Source organism: Saimiri boliviensis, chromosome 2, assembly GCF_048565385.1.
Source record: "Saimiri boliviensis isolate mSaiBol1 chromosome 2, mSaiBol1.pri, whole genome shotgun sequence".
NCBI lineage: Eukaryota > Metazoa > Chordata > Mammalia > Primates > Cebidae > Saimiri > Saimiri boliviensis.
This window is the reverse complement of record NC_133450.1, coordinates 12,176,326-12,191,695: the sequence shown is the minus strand read 5'-3', so window position 1 is coordinate 12,191,695 and position 15,370 is coordinate 12,176,326. Positions and strand designations below refer to the sequence as shown.

General features: G+C 47.8%; 1 protein-coding gene and 1 pseudogene across 1 annotated transcript in view; one reads left to right on the top strand and one right to left on the bottom strand.

The window, feature by feature from the left end:
• Window positions 1-4,034: 4,034 nt before the first annotated feature.
• Window positions 4,035-15,370, top strand: part of MAP2K1 (mitogen-activated protein kinase kinase 1) — a 116,710-nt gene continuing 105,374 nt past the window's right edge. The window contains exon 1 of the mRNA XM_003929701.4: window positions 4,035-4,602. Within this exon, the coding sequence (XP_003929750.1) occupies window positions 4,523-4,602 (80 nt within the window). The 5' untranslated portion in view covers window positions 4,035-4,522. The remainder of the gene's footprint in view (window positions 4,603-15,370) is intronic.
• LOC101042175 (small ribosomal subunit protein uS19 pseudogene) lies at window positions 9,653-10,079 on the bottom strand (annotated as a pseudogene).

Below are 15,370 nucleotides of genomic sequence, written 5' to 3'. Positions count from 1 at the left end.
GAATATGAATAAGGATACAATCACTTCTACACACACATACATACATTTACATCTATGCCTGTATATTAAAAACTATGGGCGAAAGAAATGGGGAGATGTAGGTCAATAAATAAAAAGAAGTAGATATGTAGGATGAGAAAGTCTAGAGATCTACTATACAACATGAGGTCCATAGTTAATAACATTGTATTGTACTTGGGTTTTTTGTTAAATAGGTAGATTTTAGCTGCTCTTGTTATACTTACACAAGCCTTTATGTGACAGTATAGATATGTTAATTTTCACTATAGTAACCATTTTACTCTCTCTATATATCCCACAACATCATGTTGTAAACCTCAAATATACACAATAAAATTTATTTTTATTTTTATTTTTTATTTATTTTTGAGACAGAGTCTCGCTCTGTCGCCCAGGCTAGAGTGCAGTGGCATGACCTCGGCTCACTGCAACCTTTGCCTCCCGGGTTCAGGCAATCATCCTGCCTCAGTCTCCTGAGTAGTTGGAATTACAAGTGCCCACCACCATGACAGGCTAATTTTTGTAATTTAGTGGAGACAGGGTTTCACCATGTTGGCCAGGCTAGTCTTGAACTCCTGACCTCAAATGATCCTCCCACCTCAGCCTTACACCCACCACTGCACCCACCCAATATAATTATTATAATTATTATTTTTTTTCTTTTTAATAAAGACGGGGTTTCCCTATGTTGGTCAGGCTGGTCTTGAACTCATGACCTCAGGTGATCCTTCCACCTCGGCCTCCCAAAGTGCTGGGATTACTTACAGGCATGAGCCACCGAGCCAGGCCCTCATTTTTTTTAAAAAAAAAACTATGAGTTCAGGCCGGGCTCCATGGCTCACGAGGCAGGCGGATCACCTGAGGTCAGGAGTTTGACACCAGCCTGGCCAACATGATGATCTCGGCTCACTGCAACCTTTGCCTCCCATCTCTACTGAAAATACAAAATTAGCTGGGCGTGGTGGTGCGTGCCTGTAATGCTAGCTACTTGGGAGGCTGAGGCAGGAGAATCACTTGAACCTGGGAGGCGGAGGTTGCAGTGAGCCGAGCTCGCGACATTGCACTCCAGCCTGGGCAAAAAGAAAGAAACACCACTCAAAAAAAAAAAAACCTGAAAAAACAATAAAAAAAACTATGAGTTCACACTGATATCTCCAATTCCAATGCAATAGCATGGCATTCTCCCCATAGTTTTAACTTCATTGTACCACAGTGAGAAAGCTGACTCTGTCATCCTTAATGTATTTAGTGACTTGATCAATCATCCTGTATGCAACTAATCTCCCAGTCTAAGCTTCCAGGCCTTCCCCACTGGGATGCCTTGCTCTCCACTCGGCTCTAGGGCTTAGACTTTGTGTAGGGCTGCCTCCCAGGTGTTCAAGCCCTCTTCATCTTCTCAGGTTCTTCAGCCTCCTTACCTACTAGGTCACTGACACCTGGCTGTGGACCACCAGGTGTATATGATTCCTTTGTTCTGTATACCTCCTAATGTCTCTGGCACTGAATATTTTAGGATGGAAAAGGGGAAGAGGAACACTGTGCACTTTTTAATGGATAATGTGCCTCTTATTTTTTAAGCTCTTTATTCACATCTTTCTTTCTTTTCTTTCTTTTTTTTTTGAGATGGAGTTTCTCTCTGTCACCCAGGCTGGACTGCAGCGGCGCAATCTCGGCTGGCTGTGAACTCCGCATTCCGGGTTCAAGCAATTCTCTTGCCTCAGCCTCCCGAGTCACTGGGACTACAGGTGTGCGTCACAACACTCAGCTAATTTTTGTATTTTTAGCACAAAATACAAAATATACGCTCGATCACACATCTTATTTCTTTAGTAAGTCACAGAACTGGAATTTTTGGATAAATTTTATTTATTTATATATTTTTTTGGCCGTGCGTAGTGGCTTACGCTTGTAATCCCAGCACTTTGGGAGGCTGAGGCGGATAGATCACCTGAGGTCGGGAGTTCGAGACCAGCCTGACCAACATGCAGAAATGCTGTCTCTACTGAAAATACAAAAAATTAGCAGGGCGTGGTGGCACGTGCCTGTAATTCCAGCTACTTGGGAGGATGAGGCAGGAGAATCACTTGAACCTGTGAGGGGGAGGTTGCAGTGAGCTGAAATCGGGCCATTGCACTCCAGCCTGGGCAACAATAGCAAAATTCCGTCTCAAAAAAATGAAAAAAAAGTTTTTCTTTTTTTTTGAGACAAAGTCTCACTCAGTGGCCCAGGTTGGAGTGTAATGGCCTGATATCGGCTCGCTGCAAACAAACTCTGCCTACCAGGTGCAAGTGATTCTCTACGTCAGCCTCCCGAGTAGCTGGGATTACTGGCACTGGCCACCACGCACGTGTAATTTTTTTGTGTTTTTAGTAGAAATGGGGTTTCACCATCTTGGGCAGGCTGGTCTTGAACTCCTGACCTCGTGATACATCCTCCTCGGCCTCCCAAAGTGCTGGGATTATAGGTGTGAATGACCGCGCCTGGCCTGGATGAAAGTTTTTTTTTTTTTTTTGAATTGTGTTTTAGGTTTTGGGGTACATGTGAAGAACATGCAAGATGGATGAAAGTTTTTTTTTTTTTTTTTTTTTTTTTTTTTTTTTTTTTTTGAGATGGAGTTTCGCTCGTTACCCAGGCTGGAGTGCAATGGCACGATCTCGGCTCATCGCAACCTCCGCCTCCTGGGCTCAGGCAATTCTCCTGCCTCAGCCTCCTGAGTAGCTGGGATTACAGGCACGTGCCACCATGCCCAGCTAATTTTTTGTTTTTAGTAGAGACGGGGTTTCACTATGTTGACCAGGATGGTCTCGATCTCTTGACCTCGTGATCCACCCGCCTCGACCTCCCAAAGTGCTGGGATTACAGGCTTGAGCCACCGCGCCCGGCCAATGGATGGAAGTTTTTTTTTTTTTTTTTTTGAGGCAGAGTTTCGCTCTTGTTACCCAGGCTGGAGTGCAATGGCGCGATCTCGGCTCACCGCAACCTCCGCCTCCTGGGTTCAGGCAATTCTCCTGCCTCAGCCTCCTGAGTAGCTGGGATTACAGGCACGCGCCACCATGCCCACCTAATGTTTTGTATTTTTAGTAGAGACGGGGTTTCACCGTGTTGACCAGGATGGTCTCGATCTCTCGACCTCGTGATCCACCCGCCTCGGCCTCCCAAAGTGCTGGGATTACAGGCTTGAGCCACCGCGCCCGGCTGGATGGAAGTTTTTAAAGAGAGTCTCGCTCTGAAGCTGGTGTGCAGTGGTGTGATCCTAAATCACTGCAGACTCAAACTCCTGGGCTCAGGTGATCCTCCAGCCTCAGTATCCTCAGTAGCTGAGACTACAGGTGCACTCAACCATGCCCAGCTAGTAGAGACGGGGGTCTCCCTGCTCAGGCAGCACTGGGATTACAGACGTGAGCCACCGCTCCTGGACTGAAAAGAGTGTGTTTAAGGCTTTAAAAAAATATGCCAACATAGTGAAATCCCGTCAAAAAAAAAAAAAAAAAAATCAATCTGCTCTCAAAAACTGTTGCAACAATTTACAATCTCATCAGCACTGAGTATCCACTTCCCCGCACTCTTCTCAGTAGTATTATTAAACAAATAAAATACATAAATGACAGTTTGTTGGGCTCAAGGAGTCTCTGGACAAGTTTCTTATTCTCTACGCTGCCTCTCCTCTGGACACAGGAAGGGGTCCTTTTCCTTATTTATTTTGTTATTTCATTTCCGTCAACACGACTTGGCTTGGGGACGAAGGTCGGAGGCAGGCTAGTTACCGCAGACGAGGAGGCCTCGCGGCACTTGGCCTAGAGTAGCTCACGCGGCAGCCGACACGGACCTCTTTTCGGCTGGGTCTACCTGCGTGTCTCCGGGCGGTAGAGGGAGCCATCGAGCCCGCAACGGACCCCGCCCCCAGGGCAGCGCGCCGCGCTCCCATGACGTATTTCCGCGTCATCTGCCGCTGAGGCTTGCTCCCATTGGTTGTTGGCGAGGCAATAGGGGCGGAGTCGAGTGGGTGTGTGGAAAGCGCCGCAGCCCGGGTAGGGGGCGAGGCTTCCCCTTCCCCGCCCCTCCCCGACCTCCAGTCCCTCCCAGGGCCGCTGCGCGGAGCGGCTAGGAGCGCGGCGGCGGCACTTTCCCCGGCAGGAGCTGGGGCTGGGCTCTGGTGCGCGCGCGACGGGGACGCCTGAGCCAGAGGGACTGGTTGGTTGAGGGAGAGAGGGAGGGAATCCCGGGCTGCCGAACCGCACTTTCAGTTCTCTCCACGCCTGCGGGGCAGCCCTTCGGCTCGCTGCGCGCGGAGTCGAGTCCCGGGCGGGTGAGGCGGGGGTCCCGAGACCGCCACCGGCCCCCTCGGAGCTGACGGGACCGCGCGGGGCGCACCCGCCGAAGGTATCCCCGGGGCCCGCGGCCCGGACTTGGACCTGCGCAGCGGGCTCGGGGCAGCTCAGCGGGAGGAAGCGAGAGGTGCTGCCCTCCCCCCGGAGTTGGAAGCGCCTTAGCCCGGTCCAAAATGCCCAAGAAGAAGCCGACGCCCATCCAGCTGAACCCGGCCCCCGACGGCTCCGCGGTTAACGGGACCAGCTCTGCGGAGTAAGTATGGAGCGGGCGGCGAGCGTCGGGGCCCGGCTGGGGAGGCCCGGGCCGGGGCTCAGGAGCGCGCGCCAGGCTCCGCTACGGTTTGTCACGTACGTCTGGGGCTGGCAGGGGGCGAGGAACTCCCGGCCGCCGAGGTATCAGTGACTAAGCACTGATTGTGCTCCTGACTCAGACCAGTTCGCGGATCCCGCGGGTCTCGATTCCCCTTTTCACCCGTTTCCCGACCATCTCAGTGGTCCCTGGCCACTGACCAGTCTTTTCCCAAGAAAATAAAAGCTGGCACATCTCCCCTGCCTCTCCCCAGCTGTGTTCTAAATGTGATCCTCTGGGAGTCTGGCCTGTAACGGGGAGAGAAGGCTGATGTTTTGGGAAGAATTAAGATCACATCTGTGCTTTGAGACCGGCTCAGGTTATGAAGTGTGGAGCATTAGCCTCACCTTCATGCCTGACACCTGTAGGGCCTGAGTGCCTTGTTGCAGGCCAGCTGCCTGGCCAGCGGGGGCGTGCTGGCAGTCCGTGTGGACTTCGTGGCTTTTCCTTGCTGACTTTGGGAGTTCCCGGTCCTTGGCCTTCCTGAGAACTGTCTTGCTTAAGAAAGCATCGTTCCTTATCCAGCTATTCATTCATTCATTCAGCAAACCATTTCCTCACTAATGATTAGCTTTCCCTTCTTGACCAGGAGCTCCTAAACTCCTGACCTGAGACATGGAACACCATGACCTATAAACCACATACTAGGTGCTCCATCTCTGCAGCTTCCAGCGCTGCTCACAAACGAACACTGTATTTCGTTAAATAATCATGAGGCTGTTTCCTGGAGGTTTCTGAGCTCCCATAACTCTTGGGTTCTAGGTAAGGGACAAGACTATGTGAGGGAAAGCTGCTTGGTTAGCTAGAGAAATAGCCAGAAAAGATTAGGTTATTATTATTTTTTGCCTTTTTTTTTGTTGTTGTTGTTGGTATTTTGTCCAACCTTCAGTAAAGGTTAGGTTCTTAATCATTTACCTGCATCCCGCAGATTTTAGGAAGCTAATTGATGAAATCAGAGTAGGCTTGGACTTTTCTGCTCTTTGGTGATTTCTGTAACCTCCCTTTCTTTAGTTTTTTTTTTTTTAATTTAATTTTTAAAATTTTATAGAGATGGGGTCTTGGTATATTGCTTAGGCTGGTCTTGAACTCCTGGGCTCTAGCGATCCTCCCAAAGTGCTGGGATTACAGGCGTGAGCCACTGTACTCAGCCAACTTTCCATAAATTTTAATAACCTGGGGACCTGTTGGCTTGGTGAGTTGTTCCATGCCTGTAGTGATCACACGGTCATTGGTGGTCCTGTGGTATGTGTTCAGCTAAGGTCTTCAGACATACCCCCAGCAGACTCTCCTGTTTAAGCCCCTCTCAGTCGTGTGGTATCTGTTTTCAATGATACTGACTTGTATAGGTGGTTGAGTTGCATTGCAAACTTTTTTTTTTTTTTTTTTGAGACGGAGTTTCAATCTTGTTGCCCAGGCTGGAGTGCAATGGTGCGATCTCTACTCACCGCAACCTCCGCCTCCTGGGTTCAAGTGATTGTCCTGCCTCTCAGCCTCCTGAGTCTCTGGGATTACAGGCATGCGCCACCACTAGCTAATTTTGTATTTTTAGTAGAGGGGGAGCGCTTCTCCATGTTGATCAGGATGGCCTTGAACTCCTAACCTCAGGTGATCTGCCTGCCTTGGCCTCCCAAAGTGCTGGGATTACAGGCATAAGCCATCACGCCCAGCTGCAGTGCAAACATTTGTTCAGTTTTAGTGTACAGTGTTTCACCATTTTAAAACAGACTGAAAGCCCTGACTGTTAGGACAAGTTCTGACCACAGTGGATTCTGGCTGAATGTTGTGGCCTGATCATCCTTTCCTATTTGATTTGGAAGTGGATACTAAGAAGAAGTACCTATTATTCTGTTGTAACTGTGACACCACAACTGTATTGTCTCAAGGGAGAGGGATTTCTTTAAAACAGTAAAAGCGCCGGGTGCGGTGGCTCAAGCCTGTAATCCCAGCACTCTGGGAGGCCGAGGCGGGTGGATCACGAGGTCAAGAGATCGAGACCATCCTGGTCAACATGGTGAAACCCCGTCTCTACTAAAAATACGAAAAATTAGCTGGGCATGGTGGCGCATGCCTGTAATCCCAGCTACTCAGGGGGCTGAGGCAGAATTGCCTGAACCCAGGAGGCGAAGGTTGCGGTGAGCCAAGATCGCGTCATTGCACTCCAGCCTGGGTAACAATAGTGAAACTCCGTCTCAAAAAAAAACGAAAAAAAAAAATTAAAAAAAAATAAACAGTAAAAGCAGGATGAGAATAAACTACTCCATATTTGGATGGGACTGGGAGGTTCTAAACAGTGGTTAAGAGGTAAGGGCTCTGGAGTTAGGCTAGATTTGAAGCCTAGCTCTGTTGTTTGTGTGTGTTTGTGTGCGTGTGTGTGTGTGTGTGTGTGTGTGTGTTTGGAGACAGAGTCTTGCTCTGTTCTCCAGGCTGGAGTGCAGTGACCTGATGTCGGCTCACTGTGACCGCTGCCTCCTAGGTTCAAGTGATTGTCCTGCCTCAGTCTCCTAAGTAGCTGGGATTACCCAGGCTAATTTTATATTTTTAGTAGAACTTGAACTTGGTCTTGAACCCCTAACCTCATGATCTGCACCCCTTGGCCTCCCAAAGTGTTCGGATTACTGGCATGAGCCACCATGCCTGGCCTCTGTTGTGTGTTCAGGTTTTCTAGTTTAAGGCTTAGATTTAGCCGGGCGCAGTGGCTCAAGCCTGTAATCCCAGCACTTTGGGAGGCCGAGGTCGGTGGATCACGAGGTCAAGAGATCGAGACCATTCTGGTCAACATGGTGAAACCCTGTCTCTACTAAAAATACAAAAAAAAATTAGCTGGGCATGGTGGCACGTGCCTGTAATCCCAGCTACTCAGGAGGCTGAGGCAGGAGAATTGCCTGAACCCAGGAGGCAGAGGTTGCGGTGAGCCAAGATCGCGCCATTGCACTCTAGCCTGGGTAACAAGAGTGAAACTCCGTCTCAAAAAAAAAAAAGGCTTAGATTTAGGTTTTTTCATCTGCAGAAATGGGGCCAATAATAGAACTACTTAGCATAGTTGTGAAGATTAAATGAGCTAGTACATATTAAACCTTCCAAAGCTGTTGGCTCCTGGTGCCTTTGTTGCTGCCTAAGTTTTGGACTGAAGGAAACTTGAAAGTGATTTCCATTCATGGTGGTGGATTGTGTATTAAAGTGCCTTTGCTTCTGGACAAACAGTTCTCCCTAGTTTAGTTTTTTGTACCATCTGCATCTACCTCCATGACTCACTGCTATGTTATAATAGGAGGCATCTTTGTGTAGGCTACCCGAGACAAACAGGGACTGTTTCCCTATATTTTGTAGCACTAATGAGAGGGACAACTGTACACATCTTATCTTTAACTTCTGAGTGTTTGTCTAGCAAAATGTCCCGTCTTGGGCGGCCAGCAGAAAGAACTCTGTTGCTTTCATGATTTCTGTGATTAGATCAGGGAACAATTTTGAATGTTATCAGACAATGTGAACTAAAGAAGAAGAAAATCCATTTTGACAGTAAAGAACTCTTCGCACCAAACTGGTAAAGTTTCTTTGTCCTTGGCACCTTGTGTTCACCTCTAACATAGGACTTACCCCATATAGAGATGGAGTTGGGTAATATGGGACCTGAAGTTTATGCAAGTTCTAAGGGTCCTCAAAGAAAAATCATGCAATTTGCATATTTTGCAAAAACCTGAGCATATTACTAGGGTCTTAAGTGTTACAATGTAATATATTGGAAATAAGATAACATTATTCTTCTGTTTAAAATGTTCTGGGCCGGGCGCGGTGGCTCAACCTTGTAATCCCAGCACTTTGGGAGGCCGAGGCGGGTGGATCATGAGGTCGAGAGATCGAGACCATCCTGGTCAACATGGTGAAACCCCGTCTCTACTATAAATACAAAAAATTAGCTGGGCATGGTGGCATGTGCCTGTAATCCCAGCTACTCAGGAGGCTGAGGCAGGAGAATTGCCTGAACCCAGGAGGCGGAGGTTGCGGTGAGCCGAGATCGTGCCATTGCACTCCAGCCTGGGTAACAAGAGCAAAAACTCCGTCTCAAAAAAAAAAAAAAAAAAAAAAAAAATGTTCTTCTGGTTCTACTGCAGTTAGCATAAATCCAAACTCCTTATATTGGACTGAGAGACTGAGTGATCTGCCTGTTGTCCCGACTGCCCCCTCTCACCAATCTCTTTAACCACATTTCCTGCCTCTCCTTTCTTCCATCACACTAGTCCTCTTTCACTTCCTCTATGGGATGGTCCATACTCACTGCAGGCCTCTGAACATGCTGTTCCCTTTGCCTGGAATGAATCGCCCCTCCTTCGCTAGCTAGGCAGGAAGCAGTCTTCACCTATTTGCCTAAATGTCACTTCCTCTGAGATGCTTATAAACCACTGAATGTGGTCCCTCTTTCTCATGTCACCTGAGCTTTTTTATCTTTTTTTTTTTTTTTTTTTGATAAGGGATTTTGCTGTGTTGCCTAGGCTGGTTGTTGAACTCCTGGACTTTAGTGATTCTCTCACCTCAGCCTATTGAGTAGCTGGGACTATAGGTGGGTACTACCGTGCCTAGTACTCACCCGAGCTTTTAATGAGACTTAATCATTGTAATTCTTTATTGAGGTTTGGCTTTACTGTACACTATAAACTTTAAGCATAGTGCTGCCTTTTTTTGACTCACCACTCTATAAGTACAACCAAAATAATTCCTGGCACATAACAGGTGTATAGATGTTTGTTGAATCAATGAGTGAGTAAATATTTGCACAATGGGTTTAGTGAAACTTGAGGTCTTTTCATTTTTCCTTTTCTTTTTCCGTTTATGCTCATTCCTTATCTCCCCATTTCCTTTTGTTTTACAGTCACCCACTCAACCATTCTAAGATATTTATATGGTTTTATTTTTATTTATTTATTGGCGCTATATATGTGTGCCTTTACTAGCTGGGCCACTACTTGAGGGGGATAAAGGGGGAGGAGTGGGTGGCCCGATGCCTTGCCGGGGGTGCTTTACAGACTTGTAGGTGATGGAGAAGTCACCGAGGTAGTGGCCAATCGTCTCTGGCTTGATCTCCACCTGGTTGAAGGTCTTGCCATTGTAGATGACCATGCCGCCCGCTGTCAAGGGCAGGAGGATCAAGTCCTGCAAGCACGTCTTCACCGCTTCCGGCTTCTCCATGGGCGGTCCTTGGTCTTGCGCAGGCGCTTTAGCAGTTAGTGCTGCTTCCGCTTCAGGCCCGTGTTCAGCCGCCGCCGCTGGTGCGCACTGTACAACTGCACTGGCTGCTTTTAGTACAAGTGTAGCAGCTGGTCTAGGGCCACGCCACGGCAGGTGAACTTGCGGAAGTTCCTGTTGTTCTTCTGCTCTACCTCTGCCATCTTGCCGGATCCTTAGAAAAGGCTATTTATGTGGTTTTATAATTCCACCTGTTGGTCTGGTTATGTGTATGCCTTTGGGAAGTAGAAGTATGGTTTTGTATGTATCTGCTTAGGATTCTAAAATGCTATAGTGCTGGGAATCTGCATATCCTAGATAGACTAGAATAGGTTATGTTGAGGTTAACAACCACAAAATCTCAGCAATTTAACACACTTTTAGGTCAGTGGGAGCCTTTGTAGATTGGAGTTCTTTAGGGATCCAGGCTGATTGAGGCATCCTCTCTGAAATATACCTACATGAAGAGGGAATCTTGTGAAGAGCCACATTCAGGCTCTTAAAGTTTTGCCAAGAAGTGAGCCTTGTCATTTTTGCTGCCATTTCTTTGGCCAGAGCAAATCATGTGGCCATGTTGACTTTCAAGGACGCCAGTATCGTACTTCGAAGGGGGAGAACCGGGAGTGTGTGTGTGTGTGTGTGTGTGTGTGTGTGTGTTTAAATAGGGTTTCACTCTCACTGCCCAGACTGGAGTACAATGGTGCCATCTCACCACTCACTGCTACCTGTGCCTCCTGTGCTCAAGTGATTCTCCTGCCTCAGCCTTGTGAGTGGCTGAGTGAGACTACAGGTGTGTGCCACCACACCCTGCTAAGTTTTGATTGCTTTGTAGAAATGGGGTTTCACCATGTTGCTCAGGCTGGTCTCCGAACTCCTGGGCTCAAGCGATCTGCCCACCTCATCCTCCCAATGTGCTGGAATTATAGGTGTGAGCCACTGTATTGGTGAACCAGGAGTATTTAAACAGAAGCAACGACCATCCCTAAATTTTATATCAGTTTCTTTTTCTGAGACCGAAGTTTGCTCTTGTTGCCCAGGCTGGAATGCAATGGCATGATCTCGGCTCACTGCAACCTCCACCTCCCAGGTTCAAGTAATTCTCCAGCCTCAGCCTCCTGGGTAGCTGGGATTACAGGCATGTGCCACCACGCCTGGCTGATTTTGTATTTTTAGTAGAGATGGGGTTTCACTATGTTGATCAGGCTGGTTTTGAACTCCAGACCTCAGTTGATACACCTGCCTCGGCCTCCCAAAGTGATGGGATTACAGGCGTGAGTCACCGCACCCAGCCTTAGTTCCTTTTTTTTTTGAGACAGAGTCCCGCTCTGTTGACCAGGCTTTGCAGTGATGCGATCTTGGCTCACTACAGCCTTTACCTCCTGGGTTCAGACGATCCTCTTGCCTCAGCCTCTTGAGTAGCTGGGACTACAGGTGCATGCCGCCACACTCAGCTAATTTTTTGTATTTTTAGTAGCGATGGGGTTTTGCCATGTTGGTCAGGCCGGTCTCAAACTCTTGACCTTATGATTCACCTGCCTTGGCCTCCCAAAGTGCTGGGATTACAGGTGTGAGCCACTGCACCCGGCCTTAGTTTCTTTTCTTTTCTTTTTTTTTTTTTAACCAAATTTGTTTTGAGCGCTATTCATGATACTATGCAATATGTGTCTAGTTCATTATTTCTCTTGGTTGTAGAGCAATCATGTGCATCTGCCACATTTTGCTTACTTATTTCTCTAGAATTAGACATCTTCGTTGTTTCCCATCCCCTTGCTGCCTCAAACAGTCATGACCATGACCATCCTTGGACATCTTTTTCTCCTTTGGATGTTGTGAGAGAGTTTCCTGTGGAATGTACTCAGAAGTGGGATTGTTGGGTCTTAGGGTACATTGCCTCTCCTTCTAGTATAAGGCACATTATTAAGCTCTTTCTTTAGAACAACACTGTTAATGCAGTTGCAGTAGTGAGTAGGGTACCTCCCAAGATCTCACTTTTTCTTTGACCTTGGGCAAGTCCTTTCTACTTTCTGACTCTTGGTTTCCTTATCTGTAAAGTGGAGTTGATAATTGTTTACAAAATCTTCCATGGTGGCCTACAAGGCCCTACCTGATCATGTCCTTAGTTTTCTTTCAGTGCCGCCTTCATTCATGCACTCTAGCCAGACTGTCCTCTGTGCTTTCGGGTTGTAGGTTGGGCACGTTCTTCTCTTAGAATATTTGCTTTTGCCATTCCTGCTGCCTGGAAGGCTTATTTCTCAAATACCATATGACTTGCTTCCTCACTTCCTTCCCACCTCTGTTGAAATGTCTCCTCACAGAGACCATCTTTGATCACTCTAATACAGCACTCCCCGTCATTCTTTACTCCTTGATTTTGCCTTAGTTTTCTTTGTAGCACTGGCCACTAACTGATGTTGCATCGTGTCTAAGTATTTATCTTCTTCTGCCACCCTAATTGTAAGCTTCAAGATGGTTGGGCTTTGCTTTGTTCATTGCTCAGTGTGTAGAACAGATTCTGGCACATAGAAAATACTCAGTAGGTATCTGTTGATTAAATGATTGACTAGACCCTACCTCAAAGGAATACTTTCAAGATATATAAAATTTCTCTGAAGGCTGTAAGGTGCCGAACAACCTTAGGAGGGCTCATTACTTGGCCTTAGTGGCGGCTATGATTTTGGAGTTTCAGCTGTTTCTATGTAACCGTAAAATACTCAGTCTGACTTACTGCATTCAGAGTGTGGTTCATAGCATCGGCAGTTTTGCCAGGCATGTAAGGAACACACATCATTTAGAGTGTGAAGGTCCTTGGGGAAGAAATGTTGAGACAGGCTGATGTGCTTTTTTTGAGTCTCTTAATGGCTTTTTCTGAGACATGCACCATGATAACTAGGAACTTTTTTTTTTTTTTTTTTGGAGACAGGCTCTTGCTCAGGCACCCAGGCTGGAGTGCATTGGTGCTCACTATAACCTTGAACTCCTGGGTTCAGGGAATCCTGACTCAGCGTTCTGAGTAGCTGGGGCTGCAAGCATGTACCATCATGCCTTGCTAATTTTAAAATCATTTACATTTTTTTAGAGATAGAGTCTTGCTATATTGCCCAACCTGGGCTCAAACTCCTTGCCTCATGCAATCCTCCCTCCTTGTCCTTCCAAAATGCTGGGTTTACATGCATGAGCCACTGTGTCTGGCTTGATAACTATCTAGGAGCTTTTTTTTTTTTTTTTTTTTTTTTTTGAGAGGGAGTTTCGCTCTTTTTACCCAGGCTGGAGTGCAATGGCGCGATCTCGGCTCACCGCAACCTCCGCCTCCTGGGTTCGGGCAATTCTCCTGTCTCAGCCTCCTGAGTAGCTGGGATTATAGGCACGTGCCACCATGCCCAGCTAATTTTTTGTATTTTTAGTAGAGACGGGGTTTCACCACGTTGACCAGGATGGTCTCGATCTCTCGACCTCATGATCCACCCGCCTCGGCCTCCCAAAGTGCTGGGATTACAAGCTTGAGCCACCGCGCCCGGCCTTTTTCTAGGAGCTTTTTTTTTTTTTTTTTTTTTTTTGAGACGGAGTTTCGCTCTTGTTACCCAGGCTGGAGTGCAATGGCGTGATCTCGGCTCACCGCAACCTCCACCTCCTGGGTTCAGGCAATTCTCCTGTCTCAGCTTCCTGAGTAGCTGGGATTACAGGCACGCGCCACCATGCCCAGCTAATTTTTTGTATTTTTAGTAGAGACGGGGTTTCACCATGTTGACCAGGTTGGTCTCGATCTCTCGACCTTGTGATCCACCCGCCTCGGCCTCCCAAAGTGCTGGGATTACAGGCTTGAGCCACCGCGCCCGGCATTCTAGGAGCTTTTGAAGTGGTTTCACACTGATGTTGTAGTTCTGAACTTGAATGCTTCTATTGGGTAGTTGATGTAATAACTAATACTGGTGCTGTCTTTCAGACAGCTTCTTGTGAAAAAGGCCTGCTTAAGCCTGTGTCTTTGGGAAGAACATCTCTGCTGCTATTACAGCAGATACAGAAATGGCAGATAAATTCTTTTTTTTTTTTTTTTTTTTTTTTGAGACGGAGTTTCGCCCTTGTTACCCAGGCTGGAGTGCAATGGCGCGATCTCAGCTCACCGCAACCTCCGCCTCCCGGGCTCAGGCAATTCTCCTGCCTCAGCCTCCTGAGCAGCTGGGATTACAGGCACGCGCCACCATGCCCAGCTAATTTTTTGCACTTTTAGTAGAGACGGGGTTTCACCATGTTGACCAGGATGGTCTCGATCTCTCGACCTCGTGATCCACCCGCCTCGGCCTCCCAAAGTGCTGGGATTACAGGCTTGAGCCACCGCGCCCAGCGCTTTTTTTTTTTTTTTTTTTTTTGAGACGGAGTTTTGCTCTTGTTACCCAGGCTGGAGTGCAATGGCACGATCTTGGCTCACCGCAACCTCCGCCTCCTGGGTTCAGGCAATTCTCCTGCCTCAGCCTCCTGAGTAGCTGGGATTACAGGCACGCGCCACCATGCCCAGCTAATTTTTTGTATTTTTAGTAGAGACGGGGTTTCACCATGTTGACCAGGATGGTCTCGATCTCTCGACCTCGTGATCCACCCGCCTCGGCCTCCCAAAGTGCTGGGATTACAGGCTTGAGCCACCGCGCCCGGCCTTTTTTTTTTTTTTTTTTAGATGGAGTCTCGCTCTGTTGCCAGGCTGGAGTGCAGTGGCATGATCTCGGCTCACTGCCATCTCATCCTCTCGGCAGTGGCGTGATCTCGGCTCACTGCCACCTCATCCTCCCGGGTTCAAGCGATTCTCTTGCCTCAGTCTCCTGAGTAGCTGGGGTTACAGGAACACACTATCATGCCCAGCTAATTTTTTCATTTTAAGTAGAGCGAGGTTTTACCATTTTGGCCAGGATGGTCTTAATGTCCTGACCTTGTGATCTGCCTGCCTCGGCCTCCCAAAGTGCTGGGATTACAGGTATAAGCCACTGTGCCCTGCCAATTCCACTTTCACTTATTTATGCACCTTTTTAAAAATTTTTTTAGGACACAGTTTCGCTCTTGTTACCCAGGACAGAGTTTCACTCTTGTTACCCAGGCTGGAGTGCAATGGTGCGATCTTGGCTCACCGCAACCTCCGCCTCCTGGGTTCAGGCAATTCTCCTGTCTCAGCCTCCTGAGTAGCTGGGATTACAGGCACGCACCACCATGCCCAGCTAACTTTTTGTATTTTTAGTAGAGACGGGGTTTCACCTTGTTGACCAGATGGTCTCGATCTCTTGACCTCGTGATCCACCCACCTCGGCCTCCCAAAGTGCTGGGATTACAGGCTTGAGCCACCGTGCCCGGCTATTTACATACCTTTGAAAGAAAGGAAAAGGAGACTATAGTAGAGTATAGTAGTCCTCCCTTATCTGAGTGGCATACATTTCAAAACCCCTAGTGGATGCCTGAAATCACAGATATCAGTAGT